Genomic DNA, 24,064 nt, shown 5'->3' with positions numbered 1-24,064 from the left:
TGGAGTTTGACTTTCTTAACTTTTTCTCCCCCAGAGTGGTAGCGCACCAAGATGTTCCAGGCTTCCCTCGCGATAGTCGCATTTTGAATCTTCTCAAAATGTGCATCATCTACACATTGATGGATGATCAGCAATGTCTTGTCATCTTGTTTTCTGAACTCCTCCTTTTGATCTTCTTTCACAGTCTCTGATCCTTCTACAACACCACTCACGCCTTGTACACGAAACACGATTCGCATTTGAGTGCTCCACCTGCTCCAGTTCTTGTCTGTAAGAACTGGAAAGTTTATCGTAGAAAGATCAGCCATCAACCCTTCTTTCTACTGTAAGAACTCCTTTCTTTGGACGTTCCAACCACGCTTGGCCAGTTACACTGTGCCCAGACACAATACCCCTTAGGTTCTTCTCGACAAAGGCTCTTGATACCACTAATGGAAAAACAGAGAGAAAAGGGTGCAAGAAGAACTAGAGAGAGTTCAGAAAATGTTAAAACTGTATTATGTATGTAAGAGAGGTACGGTTATAGGTTGGATTAGTTTACAAATATCTTATACGTTCACATTGTGTTGCATTTGTGATAGTAGCATATTCCATATTAGTTTGCATTCATTTTTATCAATTTTAGTATAGTATTTAGTGCCCATATAGATAACATATATTTCAATTAGATTAGATTTAGTAGTTTTTCCCACTCAAATAATATCACATACAGCTAGTTAATTAATTACTCTATCCTTGGATTGATTATTGGTTGACCCTCTACCACATTTGAAGTTGGACTTCTGTTTTGTACATGCACACACCATCTAGCTGCTTCGGGCCAAAACGCTTTAGGAACTTGTTTCCCATTTAGTATTGCGCGTACTGCATTCATGATTGTCTTGTTCTTTCGTTCAACAACTCCATTTTGCTGAGGCGTGTAGGTAGCAGTTAATTGTCTAGAAATTCCTTGAGTTCTACAAAATTCTTCAAACTCTATTGATGTAAATTCACCTCCTCGATCGGTCCTCAGACACGTGATGCACATATCGACTTCTTTTTCAACACCCGCTTTGAATCTTTTGAACATAGTCAAAGCCTCGGACTTTTCTTGCAAAAAATAGATCCAAGTTTTGCAAGAAAAATCATGAATGAAGGTTAATAGGTACCTCTTGTTGCTTTTCAAGGATGGTGTGATAGGACCACAAATGTTAGCATGAATGAGCTAAAGTTGTTTTGAGGCTCTCCATAAGCATTTCTTTGGTATTGGCTCCCTTTGTTGTTTGCCAATGAGACATGTTTCACAAATTCTGTTTTGGAATTTCAGTGGTGGAAGTCCTGTGACCATTTCTTTGCTTACAAGTGTGTTCAACCCTCCATAGCTAAGATGACCAAAATGACAGTGCCACAGATGTGTTTCTTGATCGAAGCTGGTATTCGTTTGCATACACATTGATTCTTTAGGTGCTACACATGTTGTCACGTAAAACATTCTGTTACTCTTCATTTTAGAGTGTATAATCAAGCCCTTCTCTGGATGGAATATCTTACAGCTGCCTTGCTGGATTAAGATGGATAGACCCTTCTCTTGAAGTTGGCCTAAACTGAGTAAATTATTCTTCAACTCAGGGACAAGATAAACATCTGATATTACCTGAGTAAAACCATGTATTTTTACTCGGATACTTCCTTTTCCAACTACTTTCATTGTAGTATTATTTCCAAGTTTCACAGTTTTGCATAATCCTTCCTCAAAATCAGAAAACCATTCCTTGCTTCCCGTCATATGGTTGCTGCAGCCGGAATCTAGAAACCATATGTCCTCATGTGTGGTGTGATGAAGTTCTTCATATGCCACTAATAGAAGTTCTTCGTCTTCTTAATCAAGTTCTGCATAATGAGCCTGTCTTTCCCAATCTGGACACTCATATTGGAAGTGACCCAGTCTGTGACATTTAAAGCACTCAATGAGTGATTTATTCAATGACTGTCTACCTCTTCCACGTCCTGCTCTACTGCGGCCTCCTCCTCTAAATGCACCTCTGTCGCCCCTGCCCCTAGAAGGTCCACTATCATTTGTATTTGTGACCTTCAGAATGTGTTCTTCTATTTGGATGTCTTGCATGCGTTGTTCATGCACCAAAAGACTGTCCTGTAGTTCATCTATGATTAAAACATCCAAATCATTTGACTCTTCTATCGAACATACAACATAGTTGAATTTCGATGTCAAAGATATGAGTATTTTGCTGACAATGGTGCTCTCTTTCATTTCTTCACCATTTGATTTCATTTTGGAAACTACATGAAGAAGTCTACCTATGTAGTTGTCAATTGATTCTCCTTCTTTCATAGTATGTAACTCAAACTCTCTTCTTAGTGCTTGAAGTTATGCTTTTTTTTTTACCCGCGTGGACCCTTGATACTTTCTCTGCATGGAGCTCCATATTTCCTTTGAAGTTGCTTTATTAATAATAGTTTCAACAATTTCTCTGTCAATAGCTTGAAACAAGAAATTATTGACTTTCAAGTCCTTGAGCTTGGCCTCTTCAATAGTCTTCTACTACACCTCTGTCAATGTAGTTCCAGGTGTAGAGATTGGAATACCTTCTTCTATAATGTGCCACATTTCCTTACTCCTTAGGAAATTCTCCATTGTCATGGACCAAAAATAATAATGACCATCAAACTTTGGAATGGCTAGCTGAGCAACTTTTCAGACGACATGGTGAACAAGCTTTGGTTCACTGTCTGCAAAAAACAAGAGGGATAATGTGTGACAAACTTTAATTAGGTGAAGAAGAATAGATTAATCTGATAAACATGTCAACATTCTTACACTATTAAAGAAAACACAAACAAAAGGAAAACAACTACTTCTTTCATAAAAGTTTACAAATATCTTAACTTTTCATGCATGACGATAAATCTCTTATGAAAGTTTGTTTCTTCCCATCATTAGTATTATATTGTAAGTGTGGAATTTTATTTTCATCGTACGCAAATACTTTGCATTTTGCATAATATATTTGGCCTCATCCATGTAAAATGCAGTAAAAGTGCTTACACGCTTGAAGGAAACAACACACGGTATCTTATTAATGAATTGAACATGGCTTATATAAACCCAAGTACAATAACATAATGAAATAACTGAATGAAATACACCAGCATATTTTGTGGTAAGCGAAACCATGTTATATGCGAACTCACCGAAAATAGTGGAAAAGAAAAGAAAATATTGGTTCTATAAACCAGCTTTATTTAAAATAATAAAAACTAATAAAGTCATGATTCAATTTGTTTTGTATATACTCACTATTATCACACTAAATTTTTTTAATAAAATATCAATTTTTGCATATAATTCAACTTTCTTTGTTTATTTGTAGGGATTTGTTAATTTGGTCTGTGTTTAGTTGTTACATCTTAACAAAGTGACCAAGTTTTAATGGACAAAAAAATCCTCATTGAAAGAAAAACATACTTTAAACCTAAAGGTATTTTAATAATTTTAATATTTAATTTAAAATAAAAAAATAAAAAGTTAATTATTTACAATCCATGACTTAATAACTACCTTTTATTTTTTATTTTAAAAAAAAAAAACCCTCCATTTTACTAAAATAATTCTATAAATTTTCAAAAGTTATAATTATTCTAACTAAGTATTATTGTGATTCAAGAAATAAAGAAAATACTTCCTTTCAAATTCATTTTCATTGAAACAATGACATGAAATTAAAGTAGAGATAACTCATTAATAATACACACCTAACTAAAAACTAACATCAACATTTGAGACATATAAATATTAAAATTGCATACAAATTGGATGAATGAGTGGGTAGGTTCATCATGCCAAAAGGTTGATCATGCAGGTCACATTTGCAAATAATTTTTTTAAAAAAGGTTATTATATTGACATTTTTGTTTATTACAGTAACAAATACAATGTGTTTTTAAATATTATTAGGTTCTATATGAGTTTTTTAGTTTTAAGAGTTTTTTTTTAATTAGGAGATTTGTCACTCTTGACATTTCCAACTAAACTTTTTTAATCTCTGTTTTTTAAGCAACTTTCTAAAAGCTTGGGTTTTAAGAAAAGAAAAGAAAAAATCACAACATTGTAATATAAAAGATTTATCAGTGTTTTTGTTTTGAGATCTTTTAACATTTCAGCTGAACCAATTAAAGTAATTATTAAAATAGACATTTTTTTTACTTTGTACAGTACATATTTCACTGAGACATTTTTAAAGATTTTAACAAAAAAAGAAAAACCTAAAATACTAGATTTGTTCCAACTCCAATTTATGTCGAATTGCCTATACTTATATAGCATATTCTCGCAAACTACTTATACTTATCCATCCATTGCCAAATTGAACTGACCATGCAAATCTAACAGTTTCAGACATTTTGAAGTTAATTATGGCGTAAATAACACATCAACAAGCAGTTATCCAGATGCAAGACTGAAAAGAAAAAAAAAGTTCTAATGGAAAAGCAAAATACAATTAAAAAGGGAAGCAAACAACTTTTGCCTAAACAACAGAAAATAAATCAACCATTGTTAAATACTACTTTGAATTTTCTCAATCAATAAGATGGATGAATTAATTTAGTCAAATATTGTACTAAAAATAAATCTAATGTAACAAACACAAAAAATAGAATTTTCTTTTTACATAATATGAGATAAACAAATTTATTCAATAAATTTGAAGCAACTAATTGAAAATCATCCAACACCGAATCATCATAAGGAAGACTTTGGAAAAAGTCAATAAAATGTTTTTCAGAAATATCTTATTCCAACTATATTAGTGTTCAATTCAAAAGTAGTTTAATCATATACATTAATTGTCATCAGCATTATTATTATAATTTCATCTCATGATGATGTTTTCATATTAGAATAGATGAGACATTTGACAATAATTTCGGTGATGATGATGAACAAATACTTCAAGAAAGAAAGCAAATACAAAATATAATAAAAATTCAAGTAAAGAATCAATCATTTGTCATTATTTTGAAATTAAGTCATATTCAATCTTTTAATATAATTAACTAATACAAATTTGAAATCCTAGATGTTCAAATATAGATAATTCTATTTTCCAATATCATCATTGCAAAACCTATACGTGGTATCGGGAAATAATAATTAAACATAGAAATGTTGCTAATCCAAAAGTTTCAACTATGTTGTGATAATGGCAAAGTTCAACTCTCACTCTTAACATAGTCTCTTCTATTAGAGCTTCTTCTATTTAGTGGTAATTTTGCAAACAATAGAGCATATAATATCATGTTTGCATTTACTTTCCTTGGTACATAGCTTGATAGCTCATTCAATAATGGAATAGGACCTCTAAATTTGAGAATACAAGAAAAATCATGTCATAAAATAGAAGTTTATTACCACTACCTGGATAAGTACCTAATTTTGCTCAACTATACATACATGCCACTGAGATTGAAATACATATCAAAATAAACTTTTTAAGGTAAAATGCTCTTTTTAATTATCAGTTCCTTCTTCCAACCATTTCTTACTTTGCATAATATATGTTTAACAGACAATGTTAAACAAAATAAAAGCACTAACTTTCTTTATAATAGTTTAAGAAATGTTAACTATTTATTTATTTATGAATTCATATATGCAATGGTAGGAACCAAAACCAAGTTGATGTTGAAATTGTGAAAAAGTTAAGAGATATGACGGATGCTTATAATGTACATACAAAATCATTTCAAATGGCCAAAGATAGATATAAAGATCAACCATATCAAGATCTGAAACTAAGATTGATAGTTGATAGGGATAAAGATGGTCGTATATATGATATACCAAAGGTTTCAGAAGTAGTTGCACTAATAGTAGGTAAAGTTGATACACCATCTCCTACAAACATTGTAAGAGAAGAGTTTGATTTTCGAATTCAATCTAGAAAGTCAAAGGTAATCATTGTGTTAAGATATAGAAGGTTGTTCCATCAATTTATGGTAGATGGATATATAATGCTAGAATTTTAGAGACTATCATTTGTCAAAAATAATCAATCTAAGTTGAGGGTCGATAAATATGGTAACCTTTCACAACCAACAAGTAGTTAACATAATGAATGAGCAGACAGAGGAAAAAAAGGTTGTGCTTCCATTAACTTTTGTTGGTAGTAGAATATCTATGGACCAATTAAATTTTGATGGAATGACAATTTGTAGCCTTGTTGGTTTTTCATATCTATTCCTAACTTTACTTGCAATCCAAATTGGCCAGGAATGCCAAGATTGTTAAAGGAATTAAATATAACATCAAACTGTTTAGATATAATATCTAGAATTTTCAAAATTAAGTTTGATGGAATTACTTGACTATTTGACTAGAAACATGTGATAAGTGGAGTTATAACATGTGAGTTTTAATGTTATAAGTTATTCAAAGTAATTATTGTAATCCATAATGTTTCTAACTATACCATGTAATTTTATTACCACATGCTCATCTACTTTTTTTTTATGCATCCTTCTACCAAATATCCAAATGCAGAGGATGTAGATAGAGTGATCTCAGCTGAAATAATGTATTCTAAGAAAAATCTCAATTGTATAATTATGTAAAAGATCACATGTTTCACGGACCTTTTTGTATATCTAATAAGTCATCACCTTGCATGAAACATTTGAAGAAATGACTATCATAAACCAAGATGGTTTTTCTCATTATAGAAGAAGAGACAATAATTTTAGCATTGTTAAGAATGATATCACATTAGATAATCGTTTTTTTCTCTCCTTATAACTTCATGTTGTTACTAAAGTACTAAGCACATATTAATGTTGAATAGTGTAATCAAAGTACTTCAATTAAGTACTTATTCAAATACATCAATAAAGGATATAACAGGATTACAATTGTTATTGTTCCTAATAACACTCAAGCTGCTCATTGTCTTAGCCATTAGATGGAATCACAATATTTAGATTGTAGATACATATGTCCATGTGAAGTATGTTGGCGAACATTTTCTTTTCGTTTTCATGGAAGAAATTTAGCAGCGGAAAGACTTTTTTTCCATCTTCAAGGTGAGCATGATGTATAGTTTAAAGATGATGACATTGATGACGTAATTTATAAACCAAATGTTACACAACACATGTTTATAGTTTGGTTGGAGTAAAACAAAAAAAAGTCCAAGAGGCTATAAATTTAACATAGGCACAATTTTCTTCCAAATTTGTTTATGTTAAGAAGAATATATATTAAAAACTTAAAGAAAGAGCAAATACAATAGGAAGAATTATTTGGGTACCACTAAATACTAGGGAGCTTTTATATTAACGAAGGATGTTAACTGTCGTAAAGGGACTTTTGTCCTATGATGACATCAAAATCATCGATAACATAACACATCCCATATTCAAAGAAACTTGCTTTGCATAAGGATTCTAAGCAGATGATTGATGAACAAATCTTCAATCCCCGAAAACAGAGTCAAAAAGTTGTTAACCCTCGGCAAGTGTAACCGAATCGTATCAAGTAATAAACCTGGTAAGACCAAGTATCATTCTCCCAAAGGACTCACGGCCTAGACAATTGTGTGATTTTGTTGATTAATTAAGACTTGTAAACAAATTGTTGTAAGTTTCAAATGCAAAAGACTGAAAAGTAACTATGTATACATGTGATTATCAATGGGCAAAAAGAAACAAAACACGTGATTTGAATTATATGAATGAATATGTTGTTGGGGTTTATCAATTTCATCCTATCCACTCTCTTGTATTTAGGAATTCATCATTCTTTTCATTAATATTAATGTCACTTTCTAAATTACTTTAAACCCGATGTCTCGGTGAAGAAAGCATATCCTTAATTATGAGTTCATACAATTCCTAGCATCCCTAATAATTAATTCTAAAGCATAGAAGCTTAAAGGTAACCAAACATCATACTCCTATGTCTAGGTTTGTAATATACTGTTGGGAGAGATTCCCTAGATCTAGATTTTCCCGTATGTGTCCATATCGACAAAACCAATAATCATGACATTGAATGAGTTAAACAATGCATGCTTTGAGCAAAGAGAAAAAACCCTAACTATTAATGAAAGAAAGCATGTATCATAAAAATGATCTTGAAGAACAAATTCCATACAACAGAGTTTCTAAGGATTTACATTGATTTCCCAACAACAAAATAAGTTTAGTTCACCATATTCATGGTGAAACTAGATGAAATACAATGGAAAAGTGAAGGATAGAACCCTAGAGAGTTGAGAAAGGAGCCTTAGCATCCAAAATCCTCCTCCAAGGGGTGAAAGAGTGCGTTTTTGCTTCGTCCCAGCCAAAGATACAAATTCTAGAACGTCCTAAAGGTTATATAATATTCTAAAAATTACAGAAAAGTAGGCCCAAGCCCAGAAAAGTGCCGCTCAGCAGTAAATACCATTCAACGGTAGTAGCGTGTGATCATTTCTTCCCCTTGGCGGCATTTCTCCCCTCAGCGGTGCCAACGACTCTTTGAGAGTGCCGCTCAACGGTAATTTACGCTGAGCGATACTTGCGATTTCTCTTCTTTTGCACTTTTTGTGTCCTTTTCTGATTCCATCTCTATCCCTTTTCACTTCTTTCATCAATTTCATCTCAAAACCTGCAAAAATAAGGAAATCAAGCATAAAACCTGTCCAACTCTCTTATTTCCAACAATTCAACAAAATCATGAGTTCAAGCTAATTTCTAAGTCATAAAGGTTGTAATTGAAGTCAATTTTAAGTATAAAAATAACAGTTTTTCAACTGTTATCAATGATACAAAATATATTGAAGCTATTAAGAAAGTAGAGGAATGGGGTTCAAGACATTATCTCAAATAGTTGTTTGCAACTATACTCAAGTTGAAATTGGGAGACCAATAATGCTTTTAAGGAACTTGGATCAAACTTAAGGTTTATGTAATAGAAGTAGATTGATAGTAATAAGGCCAACCAATCATGTGATTAGTGCAAAAGTTATCACAAGAAGCATAACTAGTGATGAAATATATATTTCGTGAATGTCTATGTCCCCATCACAATAACCATGGCCTTTATAACTTATTATAAGACAATTTCCTATCATAGTGTCATATGTTATGACAAAAAACAAATCTCAAGGCCGATATTTATCTTCAATAGAGCTAGATTTACCAACATCAGTTTTTAGTCATAAATAATTGTATGTTGTTGTGTCTAGGGTTCAAAGCAAATTCATGACAACCACCAAAGGTATTTGGATTCTACATCAAATATGATTTTCAAAGAAGTTCTCCAAACTTTATAGCAAATAAGTACAGACCAATGACTAAACTAATCCTACATATTCTATCTAACACTCATATAACTTGACTGACAAATTTTTTTTTCTACACAAGAAACAACTTCACTACCTTTGTATACAAGATTGTAAACAACTTCAACATTTACCAACATGTATTAAACACTAAATGGTTATACTCAAACACATGATACATATCACATTTAACTTTATTTTAATATGTATGTTGATATTATTTAAAATATTTTAAAAGTCTTATATGAATTAGTATATACTTTTTTTTAAGTTACAAAATATGAAAAAAAATAGATTTAACTTGATAAAATATATGGAATTTGTGATAGGAGAAGACACATATTTGGATCTACCATGAGATTATGGACAAATTTTATGTAGGCTAAAAAATTTGGCCTCCCACCATTATAAGCGTTGTGTTGCTGAAACATTTAAAGAATATCCATCTATACCACAAAACTCATTAAATCCCTACTTGCCTTAGATCCCACACTTCGAGGAACAACGACTGCATTCAATAATTTATTTTAACATTATTTCTTGATATTGAAGGTATTTGCTTTAGAAGTAAGTGAACCTCCTTTCTTTTGAGTGTTAGTGATAACTTGTAGAAATATTTTAGGTTTATAGTACTTTACAATATTTTGGAGAGTATTTGTAAAATATGTAAATGTTGTAGGTTTATGTATATACAATGTAATATTTTAAACATTCTTGGAAAATGTAATGTATGAATTGATTTGCTTAGGAATTGTGTGGTGATACGACTGTCGCGGTCATACAAATTTGATGTGCACAGAAATTAATGCAGTATAATTAGGAAGTGACTCCTAGGTCGTCTCTCAAGGACCAAATTGTGTGGTTCAGTCTTAGATTTTAACACGAAGGGGGGGTTTGTGAATATTTTTGGATGCAAAAAATAAAATTAAAACTGGAAATTAAATAACATAATTTTAAAATACTGAAATAAATTTTAAAGACAATAAAAACTGAACAGTAAAAGATGGTAAAAACGGAACAGTAAATATGCAGAAACGGTAAAAACATTGTAATTAAAATTTACCAAAAGCATCAGTAAAAATAAAGGGTAAAAACAACGTCTGAAAATAAGATGAATAGAAAAATATATTGACAGAATTTTAAGTAAACGGTAAAAATAGAAGCACTTGACTGAAAATAAAATTCATCAAAGATTGACACTTAAAATAAAATGACTGGATAAAACTCAAACCGATCAAATGCTCCAACAGATTACACGCTTTCAGAAATAAATTTCTACATCATTTAGTACAGAAAAATGAAAATCCCAGAGCCCCTAGAAGAGAAGAACCGAGAGCCTCTTCCAGGCCTCCAAGCCGTCTCCTACTCTCACTACTGCCTACTGAGACTCCCTTCTCTGGAACTCCTACACCTCCTTTTATACACGGGCATCACCTTTTCATTTCTGGAAATGAGAAACATGCTTATCTCTATGTGGCCTTCCAGCCCGTGAGTGTTCCCACTGATATATTCTTTCATCTAAAAATAATTTAGGTAGACCCCTCCATTCTGGGTGCATCTTCTCAAACTTCTCTCGGTGCACATCAACGCTTTTCTTCAATTCCATTGTCCATGCTTCCAAAGTATTTCCCATGCTTGACGCATGCTTTCCATGTAGTGTGTTTCTTCCTGGAAGTGAGCTGCTGGACCACTTTTCTCCATTCAACCTTCACGGTTTCACACATCCAACACTCTCTCCTTCATTCTCCCAAGCGTGAACTAATGGAGAAAAGGGAAGACATCTTTTCGGTGGTGGCTACTGCTCAAGGGCCGAGACTTCTTCTCTTTGTTGTGCACACCCTTCTCCTTCAATCCAGCCCTTTGCTTCACACTTTGCAGCTGCTGGACGTGAGTTTTCTCTCCTCTCTTCCCCTTGGTCGCTGCTCCAAATGGGACGTTGTGCGCAGCCTGAATGTGACGCCTCCCAGCTGGATGCTGCCTACCTTCATTTGTCATCTTCTCCCAGTTTGCTTCTCTTCATTTTGCTGCTGTAATTCTTCTTCAACTCATGGTGGGCGTGAGCAGCTCCAAGCTGGACTGGAATCAAGTTGCTGGAATGGTGGAGGATGCTGGACGTTGAAGCTGCTGTCATGGCATTCTCCTTGACGTGTTGCTGCTCCTTTATAGCAAAAATTCTCTATTTTGTGTGCTGCCGTGAGTTAGCTTCATTCACGTGGCCCCTCCATCATTTCACTTCAACTCCGCTGGATAGCCGTGGCATGTGTTGATGTGCTTGATAAGATGAATTGTAATGGGGCTGTGTGCAGTTGCACTTGCATCTTCAATTCCATTTAATATTATGCCAACCCATTGTAAAAGAAAAACCGTGTGGCCCTTTCTCATGGAGCATTTTGGGCCGTGGTATCACTTCTTTCCAAAATCAAGCATCACTTACTGATCATTTTGGGTCTCCTGCTGCATCTCTACGTGTTAGTTGTATCCAAGCATGTGAACTTTGCCAAACCATTAACTAACGTGAGTGGTGGGCCAATATGTTGTCCAACAAAATATGTTTGAATATTGTAGCAAACTTTTTCCACTTTCTTCAATCAATCTTGTTTTCTACGTGCAAAAGTGAGTAAGGGGGCCCTCCAAGCATTTCCTTCCATGACTACATATTTTAAAGCCAACAAAATATGGTAATGTCTTCTAGTAACCGTGAAGCCCTTTCAACATTATGTGCACTCTACAAAATGAAAGAATCACATGGACCTTTGCTTTCCAATAAGATGAATTAAAAATTTTCTCTATGTGATGTGGCATGGGTGGACGGTCCATTATGCAAAATTGGAAATAATTTGTTTCATTTTGTTTCTTATTTTGATTTAAAATGTTTCAGTCCCAAAATATGTTCCATCATTTTCCCTACAATTTATAATGCAAATAATTAACTCAGATAATTCAAATTAATTAAAATTAGATTTTTCGATCAAATTTAGCACAATTAGGAAAAATAGAAAAATACTGGACAATTAAGCACAATTCCCTGATTAATTCTAGCACAATAAACTAAGTGCAGTGAAGAAAATAATAATTCATCATGTGGTTGGGCAAATTGTTTGGGAGTTGTAGGTAAATTGAATGGACTGAAAAATGGTAAAGCGAACCTAAAAAAATCCAACTTACTGTGACGTAGTTTACATTACTTGCCAAAATAACTTTAAACGTCAATTTACAACTATGTCAGGTTCCAAATTCATGTCATAATGGGATCACTTGTTATGACATGTCTCCAAATACTTGTCATAGTAAGTGACTTACTATGACAGGTGACAAAAAATATTTGAAGTTGCATTTATTATGTCTTAAAGTAATTGTTTGAGTAAAACATATTGAATAAAGATGTAATAACACTCGAGCCTTAGTTTGCAAAACAACGTCTAGTGAGTATAAGAAAATAAACAGTTAAAAATGAATTGATCATACATTATCTTTTCATGAGTAAATAGTTTATAAAACATTTAACAAAGTAATGCAATAGACACAAGATTTTTATACTAGTCCGCTCTAACTGAGCTACATCTAATCTCTCCCAAAAACTCTTGAGAGGTTCTATTAATCTTCAATAAGATTACAATTGAGTTTAACTCACTCTTGGTTGTGTAGTATTATTCACCACTCCCGGTATCCCTAGAAACTCGTCTAGTTGAGTTTAACTCACGCCTGATTGTGATATATTATTCACCACTCTTGGTATCCCTGGATGACCTGTCCAGTTTAGTTTCCCCACTTCTGGTTGCATAGTATTATTTACCACTCTTGGTATCCCTGGACTCCAGTCTAGTTGGGTATTCATTCACCACTCCTAGTGTGAGTATTAGCACCACTCTTGGTTACACTGAGTATTAACACCACTCTTGGTTACACTAAGTATTAGCACCACTCTTGGTTACACTAAGTATTAGCACCACTCTTGGTTACACTAAGTATTAGCACCATTGTTGGTTAGACTGAGTATTAGCACTACTCCTAGTTACACTAAGTATTAGCACTATTACTAGTTACACTAAGTATTAGCATCACTCTTGGTTACAATGAGTATTAGCACCACTCCTGGTTACACTAAGTTTCGCTCACTCCTAGTTGAGTAGTCTAGTTACTCTTGCATGATTATTCTTCTCAATAACTCATGGAAAACTAAGTATCAACCACTCCTGGTTGAGTATTCTAACCACTCTTGGCATTCATAAATCCACTACGGGATATTATAAGGTACAAATGTTTAACTCTCACATGAGAGGATATGTTTACAATTAAAATCTGACACTTATATAGCTACAGACTCTATTAACTCTCTTAGAGAGGATAAGTAAAATGAACACAATCTTGTAACTTTGAGGTTGTTTCTTTAACTGAAAAGCATCAGACGATGTAGGAATGGAAAGCAACAGTGTTGATCTTCAATCGTCATGCTTGAGCTTGCTCTTTATTTATTTTATTCAGTGAGATTGTTCCTTTGACTTGAGAAGAATCAGATAGTGTAAGCTTAAAGAGCAGTAGGATGCATACTGGCTCTTTCTCTTTCTTCTCATCTTCAATGAAGTTGTTTTCCTTTTATTGAAGAGTCGTATATGATGTAAACTCTCAGCAACAACATTGTTGATCATTCAATTGCCTTTCTTTTGGATGCTCTTTCTCTTCTTGATTCCCTTTGGATGGAAGAGCTTCAGACAATATGTATGAGCTTGGTGAGCAGTGGAGTGAATGTTCAATGCATACTCTATTTTTTTTCTTCTCTTCTTTTCAATATGTTCTCAACTTCATTCTTTTCTTCTTCATTTCAATCTTAATTGATTCAACCTCTTTTCTATTCTTCCTTTCTTCTTTTCTCTCATCCCATTTTGGGCATGATTCTTTATTGCTCTCTTCGTCTTATTTTTCTTCACTTCATCATTTTATGTCTTCGTCAGTTTGTTGCTCTTCATTCGTTAGTCTTTTCTCTTCTTCAAATCATCTTTATATAGCTTTCTTGAAGAGATGATCGTTGGATGTAAGTTGATCGTTGGATAGGCTTCATAGCTCTTTTGCTGACTGGTCACACTCTCTTCTCTTGTCATGTAGAGGTACATTGCTTTCTCATATCTTGATTGAAGCGCAACTTGTATGGCTTGTCAGAGCATAAGTCTTTACTAGAAACATTCACAGAATATTCTCTTTTTATCTCAACATCTTTATCTATCATGTGCATTGGTTTTGATATCCATTGTATATTTTTGACCTGCACATTGAACGAGGACAAAACATACAAGCAAAATAGTAGTTTGCAGTACATTCATTTAATGTTTTAAACGTTTATATACGTAAAAGATAATTTCTCGTTCAAAAATATTTCATCATATATCATGTCAATAATAAATGTATGTGATTAGTTCAACGTTCAAATATTGACAAACAATATAAAGAGTTAGACGCTTGTGAATGAAAAACAATCTTAAGATATATTGTTTGACACGCTTTTCTTTAGAGCGTTTCTTTTATAATACACTTTAGTTGATAATTTGTTTAACACCACGTCTTAAGCATATCGTTTGTCAGACAATATAAAACATATTGACATTCGTTGTGAGGCATTAGATACTTACAAATGAAAAGCAATTTGATACACAAATTTTTACACGCTTTTCATTAGATAATACTATTCATAAGACGTTTTTCATTAATTACAACTTTGGGATTACGTCTTATTGTATAGAGCTAACTATTCATTAGATCATGTATTTGCTCTTGTTCTCTCTTCTTCATGCTTTTACTTCTAACACTGCTTTATATATGAAATATTGATCTTTAGTGTTTTATCTTTCTCAAGGATACATACGATAGTTTCAGAGCTTGAGAACTTATCCTAATATTTTGCATGTGTTCCTTAAACAATTCCTTTTGTAAGTCGTCTTTGTAAAACATGTTTTACTTGATAGATCCCTTATGATTAATGTTTAGGAGCTTTAGAGCATTAGTCTTATGACCTTTCAGTTATGATAGATACACTTTTAATTGTTTTTCACTCCTTTGTTTGCCTACATCTTGGTTGGACATGTGTCTAGGTGATTATAAAAGGTTGTCTAATGTTCATACGCTTTCTTGTGATCACTCAGGGATATATATATTTTTTCTCATGTTTGTGTCTATGTTTATTTTCTCCAAACGCTTCCTTCTTCCTAAGACTATATCGTTTATTGTTGTTTGTTAAACTTCAAAACCAGAGATGCTTAGATGATCCAGTCTCTCTAGACGATCTTATCTCAACAAGAACCACCAATGAAGAGGCAATATCACATAACAGATAAACAAGAATCAGTGCAAGTGGTCCAATATGTGTCACTAAAACCCATAATATGAACCAGAGAATCACGCCTAAGATAGAAGGCTTTGTTGGGATAACCTTTAAGATATTTAAGAACATGCATCACAACCTGGAAGTGAGTTTGGGTTTGGTTAGCCATAAATTAACTTAATTGTTGGACTAAAAAGAAAAAGTTTGGACGTGTGCTTGTAAGGTATAATAAATGACCAATCAGACATCTGTAGCAAAGAGGATCAGGCATTACATCACTTGAATCTTGATGAAGAAAAAGTGAGGAATCAATAGGAGTAGTAGATGGCTTGCACCCCAACTTACCGAATTTGGATAACAAATCTAAGCAATAATTTTGTGGGCAAATAGGAATCCCAATATATTATATATTGACTCCAGACCCAAGAAATACTTAAGAGGCCCTAAATCCTTAATGTGAAAATTAAAGTTTAGGACATGCTTAATAGTTTAAATTTCATGCAAGCAATATACCAACCAAGACTATATCATCAACATACACTGTGAGGACTCTAAAATCAGTTCCATTGATTTTGGTAAAAAGGCTATGATCTGAAGTTTACAACAATGTGAGCTAGAATAGTCATTAATGACAAGGGGATAATTATGTAAACATCTTTTGTTAAATCCCCCTATAAGAAAGTATTATTAATATATAGTTGCTCCAAATACATTGATTGAGATTGAAGTTAAAGCAAGAACATCACGTATTGTAGTCATCTTGACCAGGAGAAAGTCTCCACGTAATTAATACCTTCAATTTGAGAAAAACCTTTTGCAACAAGTCATGTTTTGTAGCGTTCAATACTATCATCAGCTCTGCGCTTGATCTTGTAAACTCATTTGCTTCTGATGGTTTAACATTAGAAGGAGTCAAAACAATGTCCCAAGTCTGATTTAAATTTAGAGCACAAATTTCAACTTTCATTGCCTTAATCCAACATGGGTTTTGAATAGCCTCTTTGTAAGTGGAAGATTCACTCTAAAGACAAGGTTAGTAGTGAGATTGGTATCGATTCTATAAAGTAGTAGACTCCAAACTTTTTTCTGTGTGGTAGAAAAAAATGGGTTCAAAATGTTTAGTTTGATGAGTGACTCTCTCGTGGTTACTGGACTTGGTCCAGAAAATTGTTTGATTGGTTGCATTGGTGTAGAATTAATCGTAATTTGTTAATTAAAATTCTATTGTAACTTGTTAATTAAAATTCTATTTGAATGACTTGAATATGTAATGATTGATTATCTTGGTTGGAGTGTAACAATGTTTTAGAATACTTGAAATTGCAAGTTAGATAGAATGAAATATTATGATCAATATCTTGTCATTTATGACTCTTGATTTTAGTTATTCACAATATCATTTTTTATTTATTGTGTAATATTACAGTAATTACTATAATCATTCATGAGCATCAGTTTAGGATAGTAATTGTCTCTTTTAGCACAATTATAGGTTTCTATTTATTGTACACTACTATTTAAAGACAACCAAAAGATAAGACTATGAATATTTGTACTACTCATAAACCACTTTCCCATGCCCTTTGATCCCCAAGTACACCCAAACTCTCTAAAGCAAAAATTTAACCTAAATACAAACTTAAAGTGTCTTTGATTTGGAGCAAGAAACACAATAGAGTTGAAGTCCATTATATAGTTGTTATCACCCACTCCTTTACTTTTCCAAAGTGATGTGGGACTTTCCAAGACATATTATTTTCATTAGCCAATGATCACCATAACTAACTTTTGTAAATCACCTTTAAACTAGTAGAAAAGACAGGTTTAACAATGATTCCATTATTGAGTTTGAAACATCACTTAGGAAGCTCTTTAAATGATACAAGTAGAAAAGAAAATTAAAGTATAATGTCATCTAATGCTTTTATAAAAGACAAGTACATTGGTCAATACATACATAACTGAACAAGTATATGATCTTGAACTTTCAAACAATATGGAAAAGTCATATGAAATAGGAACTTTGATTTTATTAAACCAATCTCCACAAATCTCTACCTTAGTTCATTACAAATTCTTGAATGAGAATTGTTACTTGCCATAAGCCCATTACATGATTAATCATCAATTAGTTGGATCAAGTTCAAACAATAAAAGAACTTGTTACCAAGTACAACATTTGTAATCATATTAGAGGGATTATGATGTCTTAAAACCTTCATCATCTTCACAAGCCCTCAAGTAAGACCCTTTCTTGTAAAACATTGCTTGATATCAATCTATTTCATTCTTCCACGACATACGTGGAGTTTGTATAACTGTATAGTGTTGTTTTTGTCACAATAGACAATGACAATCTAGTCTTGCACCTTTAGCTCTATGACTAGATTTTCTTCACAACTTCAGTCATAGTAGTATATTTTGCTTTAATGATTGATAAACTACGACTTTTCTTTTTGTAAATTATTCTTTCAACTAATTATAATACCATGTAGTAAACATATACCTTAAAAGATATTTTTTTACCAAACACTCTATGTACTCTGAGTTAATCTTCCTCGAAAAGGTCTTTATTATATCATCTAATCTTAATGTAAACTAAATCTTTGTTAAGTGTTCCTTTAAATTCAAAATAATAAAGTGAAAACACATGCATGTATGTGTGTTAACCATTTTTATAATGTAAATTAAATTAAATATAAATATAATTTTAATTAAATTTAACATAACAAAATATAAATTAAATTTTAATTTTAATTAAATTTATCATAAAATATAAATTTAATTTTTTTACGAAGTAATTGATATTATGAATAATATATATTTGTACTCATTTATAGTGATATTACTGTTTACCCATTATTTATAAATACTTAAACTTAAAACATCACTTATATCATGAATATTTTTGCTTTTCCTTTGTGTATAACTTTTTATATAAAGTAATGATATCATGACACATTTGACATAGAATAGAATGTAAGGATAAAATGATTATAAAAGTATAAATTTTTATATCTTTTAAAAAATAAGAGAATAAAAAATAAATAAAAATATTATCAAATAAATATAAAAATATTAAGTTTGTTAAAGAATCAATATTCTTTGTACAGGTGAGAATCTTGTACCATTTTTTATCACTCTGTTAGACATCAAGGCCTTTGCATGGGTGGGACCAGGTCAATAAACGACGTCGTTTACCAATGAGTTGGTTTCAGTCAAATTGGAGAAACCACCATTTCTCCCTTTCTTACATGGTGCCATTGTCACTCTCCTCTCCTCCTCTTCACCAAGTCTCTAATTTTGCGCCTAATCGGTATTCTCTTCTTTTCCCCATCCAATTTTTTTTCTGCTTATTCTTCTTTTTCTTTTCGTGTTACTTAGACGCTTGGTTTTTGAATTAGGTTTTTTGCTGATAAATAATTTGGGATTAAAATTTACTTTTCTTTTTTTCTTGTTGATTAACTGGTTAAAATGTTGACCGTTTTGATAGGGTGCTGTTGTTTATGGGGGCTTTGGGATTTTTAAGAAGCTGATTTTGATTTCTGAGACCCCATTTGAATTGGGGATAGCTATGAAATGATTTCATGAAATGAGGTGAAGTTTGATATGAACTATGCAGAAGTGAGAATATGGAATATTTTCCCTTAAAATTCTGCCTTTTAAACAGTCTCCTGATCTCTGAATTGGGTGATAGGGTTATTGAAGAAATAAAGGCATGGTTTTTAGTATACATGGATAAAAAAATTGGTTTTATGCTTCTTCTTTTTTATATATAAAAAAATTTGTGTTTCTTTCTCCTAAATTCATAAAATTCAAACACAGGAGATTGACCTGGTAAGTTTCTTATCTGCTATAAAGTTATTAGTAACTTAAATGGGTTGGAACTTTGGAGTTAAATTTTTAGCTAGTATGCATTTGCGTACACAATAATTGATTTCATTGGTATCTACATGCCAAGCTTTTCGTGTGCTTGGCCAAAACGAAAAGTGTAATGCTGATCACTAGGTGGTGAGTTTTGACGTTAAATGTTAATATAACTGTATGGTTGAGTTATGCTATACCGTTGAGTCAGTGCATATAAGAGTAAGCAGCTAGTTAAACATGTTACTCGTGTTTGTTTACTGATTGGTGACTGGATTGAACTATATTTATATACCATCAACTATAGCAGTGTTGTGTGCACGCTTCATGATCATACCTGTAGATTGTAATCGTGAATACATCCACACATGCCTATGTTTGTGTTCTTCATGTCTAGCATTCTGTACAAAACAGTGGTTGGAAAATTCTTCTTAGGACTGAAGGTAACTTCTTGAAAACAAAACTTGTTATATGGCTAGATGCTATGCTGTTTTGAGATTTTATTTGCTAATGTCTTTTCATCTACTTGGGTATGAGTTCCTCTGGTTCCATGTTTATTAATTATGTAGGGTTGGAGGTAGTGGCATATAGCCATTTTTTTTATCAAACACTGAAAGCTGATTTTTAATGAAATATGTAGGTCATCAGGGCTGATTGCTCCCTGGATCCTACTAACCTATGCTTCATATTTAGGGAGTAGCAAACATGGATTCATTAGTTCTTTCATGAGTATGATTAAAGAAATTACTTTCTATGCGTTAGTTTGTGATTCTGAGATTCTTGCCAGTTGGCTGGCCCTTTCACCGCCAATCCCAAAGGATAAATAGGAAAAAGTTGGATTTTAACTACTGACAGAGTAATGTGGAACTGGAACAGAAAACTCAAAAGAAAATCTTTATAGGTACAAAATGTATATTAATGGTGTTAATATGGTTCCTGATTGGTGATGGTTATAGAAAGTGTGTCAAATGCATTCAGTAGATTAACTGGATTGCATATGATGATGGCTATAGCTTTACTTCAAATGAATTTAATTTCAGTCTATACAAAATTTGTATTGTCGAGTCAAAATATTATTATCGCTTTTTTTTTTGTTTATATTTTATGGTTTATTCTTGTTACTCATGTGAGTTTGTCCTGCAGGTATGTTACTGATTTATGCTTTTGGGTGAGTCATTAATGATAAATTGACATCTGGATGATACTTCCTGATTGGTTATTTACATATTGTAATTCAGAATGTGGAGCTTTGCATCAAATTGCATTGCTGGAACTGTGGGAGTGAAAAGTGATTCTTCAAAGCCTACTCATTCTACGTCAGAATGTTCTGATGACGAGACTTCTATTATAGGCAGAGAGGAAGGACTGGAATGCCCAATATGCTGGGAATCTTTCAATATTGTTGAAAACGTGCCCTATGTTTTATGGTGTGGCCATACTCTTTGTAAAAATTGCATCCTTGGATTGCAATGGGCTGTTGTGAAATTTCCAACACTGCCTGTTCAACTTCCTCTTTTTATCTCCTGTCCATGGTGCAACCTTCTATCTTTCCGTTTAGTTTACCGTGGAAATCTTAAATTCCCTCGCAAAAACTACTTTCTTCTCTGGATGGTTGAGAGCATGAATGGTGATAGACTGAAATCACATTCACCTTTATGTGGTGATAACCAACAACACTCACTTAAAGACAATTTAACCATGGGAAGCCAGGTAAGCCATGGAAACCATCGGAGGGGGCAAGTCCGCCATCCAGAGGTATCAAATTATAATCAATATCATGGCAATACTGGTAATCTCCTCAATATGGAAAGACTCTATGTTTATTTTCGGAAGTCACTGTTATTCTTTGTCCAGGTGACGGCAAAGTTCCCATTGGTCATTATATTTCTTTTGATTGTCTTATATGCAATACCGGCCAGTGCTGCCATTTTGGCTCTGTATGTACTTGTTACAATTCTGTTTGCCCTCCCATCTTTTCTCATTTTGTACTTCTCTTATCCTAGTTTGGATTGGCTTGTCAGGGAAATCATCGCTTAAGATTGTGAACTAGTACAGGCGCCAACTTTGCAAGCATTAAGTCAACAACATATATCTTCTACTTTGTAATTAGCCGACATCCCTTTTACAAGCTCTCATTTATCTTCCCATTCAGGGTCACTCTCAATCTCTGTATACTTGAGTCTTGATTTTAGCTTTAGTTGAAGTTGGCTAGTTGGTGGAACCAGGGCTGTGTGGTTGGGGTAATGATAAATGCTTGTGCCTTTTTCCTGGTGGCAAGTATTTGTCTGATTATGTCAAGTTTTATTTTGTATGGATGGACACATGGATGTTACTTCCAATACAGCTTATACTATTATGTTTCTTAAGTTGTACATAGTAATCTTGTTATTTGTCTGCTATGTATGGAAATACAATCTGCATAATTTGAAATTATTGACCTTCCTGTCTATGCTTGGTTGCTTCAACTTCTGCTACTCTACTTAGGAAGTGTATGTTTAATGTATGTCTGGCTGTATAGAAGAACTGGCACCTTGTTTAAAAAATGCATCTGTCATAGTTTATGCAGGCATAATGGAGTTTGTCAAAGGATTTAAATACATGAAACAGTTTATTCCATTTGTGTGTGTACTTCTGCAGTCTGAAATGAACTTCTACTGAGTATTCATTTGCTGAAAAGCAATTATTCAATGCATTCGAACAAGTTTATATTCATTTTAAACTTTTATCATGTGATTATTTGAACACACAATGAAACTGAAAACACGGTAATATGAATTACTCATCTAGTATTTGGCTATTCCACAAAACTTGTTTTGCAAAATATAACCTAACTTGATAATACAGCTTTTATGAAACTTATTTATATGCTTTGAATATATAAGATTAATTATTGTTTCAAAAAATTAACTACGTGTTTAGTCTCTAAAATTAAGAGTAAATTCAGTTTTGTTCTTCAGATTTTTATTTTTTTTTTACAAAATTGTCTCTTAAATTTTGTAAAAGGTGTTTTTTTTTATCAAATTTTGGAGACTAATTCATCTTTAAATTTAAAAGATCAAAGTTGAATTCATCCTACATTTTTTAAGACTTAAAAACATTATTAAGCCTTATTTAAAATATTAATTGTAGTAGTTCTTTCTTATAAATGCTTTCATCGATATTCTGGTTATACTTTTTGAATTATGAAGTTTGGTTCCTTAGGAATATTTCAGACACCAATAATAGAAAAAAAGTTTTTCCTATATATTACAAATTGTGGTACCCATTACTAAAATTATTTTAAGGCCACCTGGTTGAGAAAATACATTTTATTTATTTATTTTAAACAAATGAATTTGAACCAGTGATTAATATTTATTATTTTAATCAATTGATTAGTGATCGGTACTTATTATGTAAAGTAGTATAATTAATCTTAAACTTAATAACCTAGTATCAAAAAGTTCTTAAAAAAATAATTTAATATTAAATTGATCCTGAAATATTACATATTACAGTTCACAAAATTTAATAACAGAATATAATTATTACATTTTTATATACATTCAATCACAATGTTTGCGCTTTCAAGGACTACGTTTGTCCTAATTGAAACTAAATCATATGGATTTACGTATTCAAATATCAAAATCATTATTTATCCTACTTTTAATTATACAAAGTTGTCTTATTGGTATTTTGTTTTTATTTCCAATATTTGCATAAAAACGAATAAAATTTATTACATAGATTTTGATACAAGCGTTTAAAAAATAGTGACATTTTATAATTAAAAATCAAAATTTTCCAAAAAGAAGCAATTCAAAACACCACCAAGTTTATAATGTATTGTTTAATTATACATAGTGTAATTATATTTATATGTGTACATTATTATTGTTATTTAATTATAAATATATATACTTATTATTATCATTTATAATTAGTTGATAATAAAATTACATAACTGTTAAATTCTTGTTTTAATCAAAATTGAAGATTGTTTTGACTAATTTGCATTAAACTTTCATGCAGATGAAATAGATTTAGATATAATTTTTGTTTTTTATTTAATCCAAAATATTACCTCTTATCTTATATGGAAAATATTTTTTTAACGACTTTTTTTTGACAACTTTTTGACAACATGATTTTATCATTGGTTCGTTATTAAAAAGAATTTGTTAAAATATCACCGTGTTAAAAATATTTAGTCTTCTAAAAAAATTCAAAATGTATGATATTCAATTTTAAATATGTTTCATTTATTTTGTGTTGATTGAACATTTAACTTAATATGTTCACTTAAAGTATTATTAAAAACACTCAATTAATCAAAATGTAACAAATACATACAAACACACTTAAAGATTAGAACTAAAATTGAATTTAAGACAAATGAGTTATTAAGCTCAAACTCTAATTTTAATTAGAGAGGCAACATAGTCCAAAAACAAAACTTTCTCTAAATTTTGTCCTAATCTTAAGTTAGTTATTTTTTTCTTGTACACTTCAAACATTAACCTTACTTCACAGCTTCCACAATTAATTTGAGGTCCATAAACATCTCTGTAGAACTATCCACCAACCA

At 31.9% G+C, this 24,064-nt stretch overlaps 2 protein-coding genes across 8 annotated transcripts; one reads left to right on the top strand and one right to left on the bottom strand.

Annotated features, from left to right (window-relative positions):
* Positions 1–300: 300 nt before the first annotated feature.
* Positions 301–1,765, bottom strand: LOC108344528 (uncharacterized). Its single transcript, XM_017582957.1, has 2 exons — positions 1,531–1,765; positions 301–428 (listed from the first exon to the last, which is right to left on the bottom strand). The coding sequence occupies exons 1-2, from the start codon at positions 1,763–1,765 to the stop codon at positions 301–303; spliced, it is 363 nt and encodes a 120-aa protein (XP_017438446.1).
* A 17,022-nt stretch (positions 1,766–18,787) lies between these two features.
* LOC108346130 (uncharacterized) lies at positions 18,788–21,941 on the top strand. 7 transcript variants are annotated; one of them, XM_017585133.2, is made up of 3 exons: positions 18,788–18,946; positions 20,733–21,249; positions 21,516–21,941. In XM_017585133.2, the coding sequence occupies exons 1-3, from the start codon at positions 18,834–18,836 to the stop codon at positions 21,537–21,539; spliced, it is 654 nt and encodes a 217-aa protein (XP_017440622.1). In that variant the 5' UTR covers positions 18,788–18,833; the 3' UTR covers positions 21,540–21,941. The 7 variants fall into 7 exon arrangements, with proteins under 7 accessions (XP_017440622.1, XP_017440616.1, XP_017440617.1 ...); XM_017585127.2 differs by having other exon boundaries at positions 18,790–18,946; positions 20,733–21,431; XM_017585130.2 differs by adding an exon at positions 20,135–20,395 and having other exon boundaries at positions 18,797–18,946; positions 20,733–21,941.
* The last annotated feature ends 2,123 nt before the right edge of the window (positions 21,942–24,064 follow it).

This window comes from Vigna angularis, chromosome 8 (genome assembly GCF_016808095.1).
Source record: "Vigna angularis cultivar LongXiaoDou No.4 chromosome 8, ASM1680809v1, whole genome shotgun sequence".
Taxonomy (NCBI): domain Eukaryota; kingdom Viridiplantae; phylum Streptophyta; class Magnoliopsida; order Fabales; family Fabaceae; genus Vigna; species Vigna angularis.
Note: the sequence above shows the minus strand (reverse complement) of the source record. Positions and strands in the feature narration are given on the sequence as shown.

Bases quoted from the DNA above. Each gene is read 5' to 3' on its own strand.
- LOC108346130 (XM_017585126.2), top strand. From the start codon at position 18,834: ATGAGTTGGTTTCAGTCAAATTGGAGAAACCACCATTTCTCCCTTTCT. The intron at 18,947-20,732 runs GTATTCTCTTCT...ATTGTAATTCAG, and splicing joins TCTAATTTTGCGCCTAATCG to AATGTGGAGCTTTGCATCAA.
- LOC108344528 (XM_017582957.1), bottom strand. From the start codon at position 1,765: ATGACGGGAAGCAAGGAATGGTTTTCTGATTTTGAGGAAGGATTATGC. The intron at 429-1,530 runs GTAAGATATTCC...TTTTTCCATTAG, and splicing joins CTTAATCCAGCAAGGCAGCT to TGGTATCAAGAGCCTTTGTC.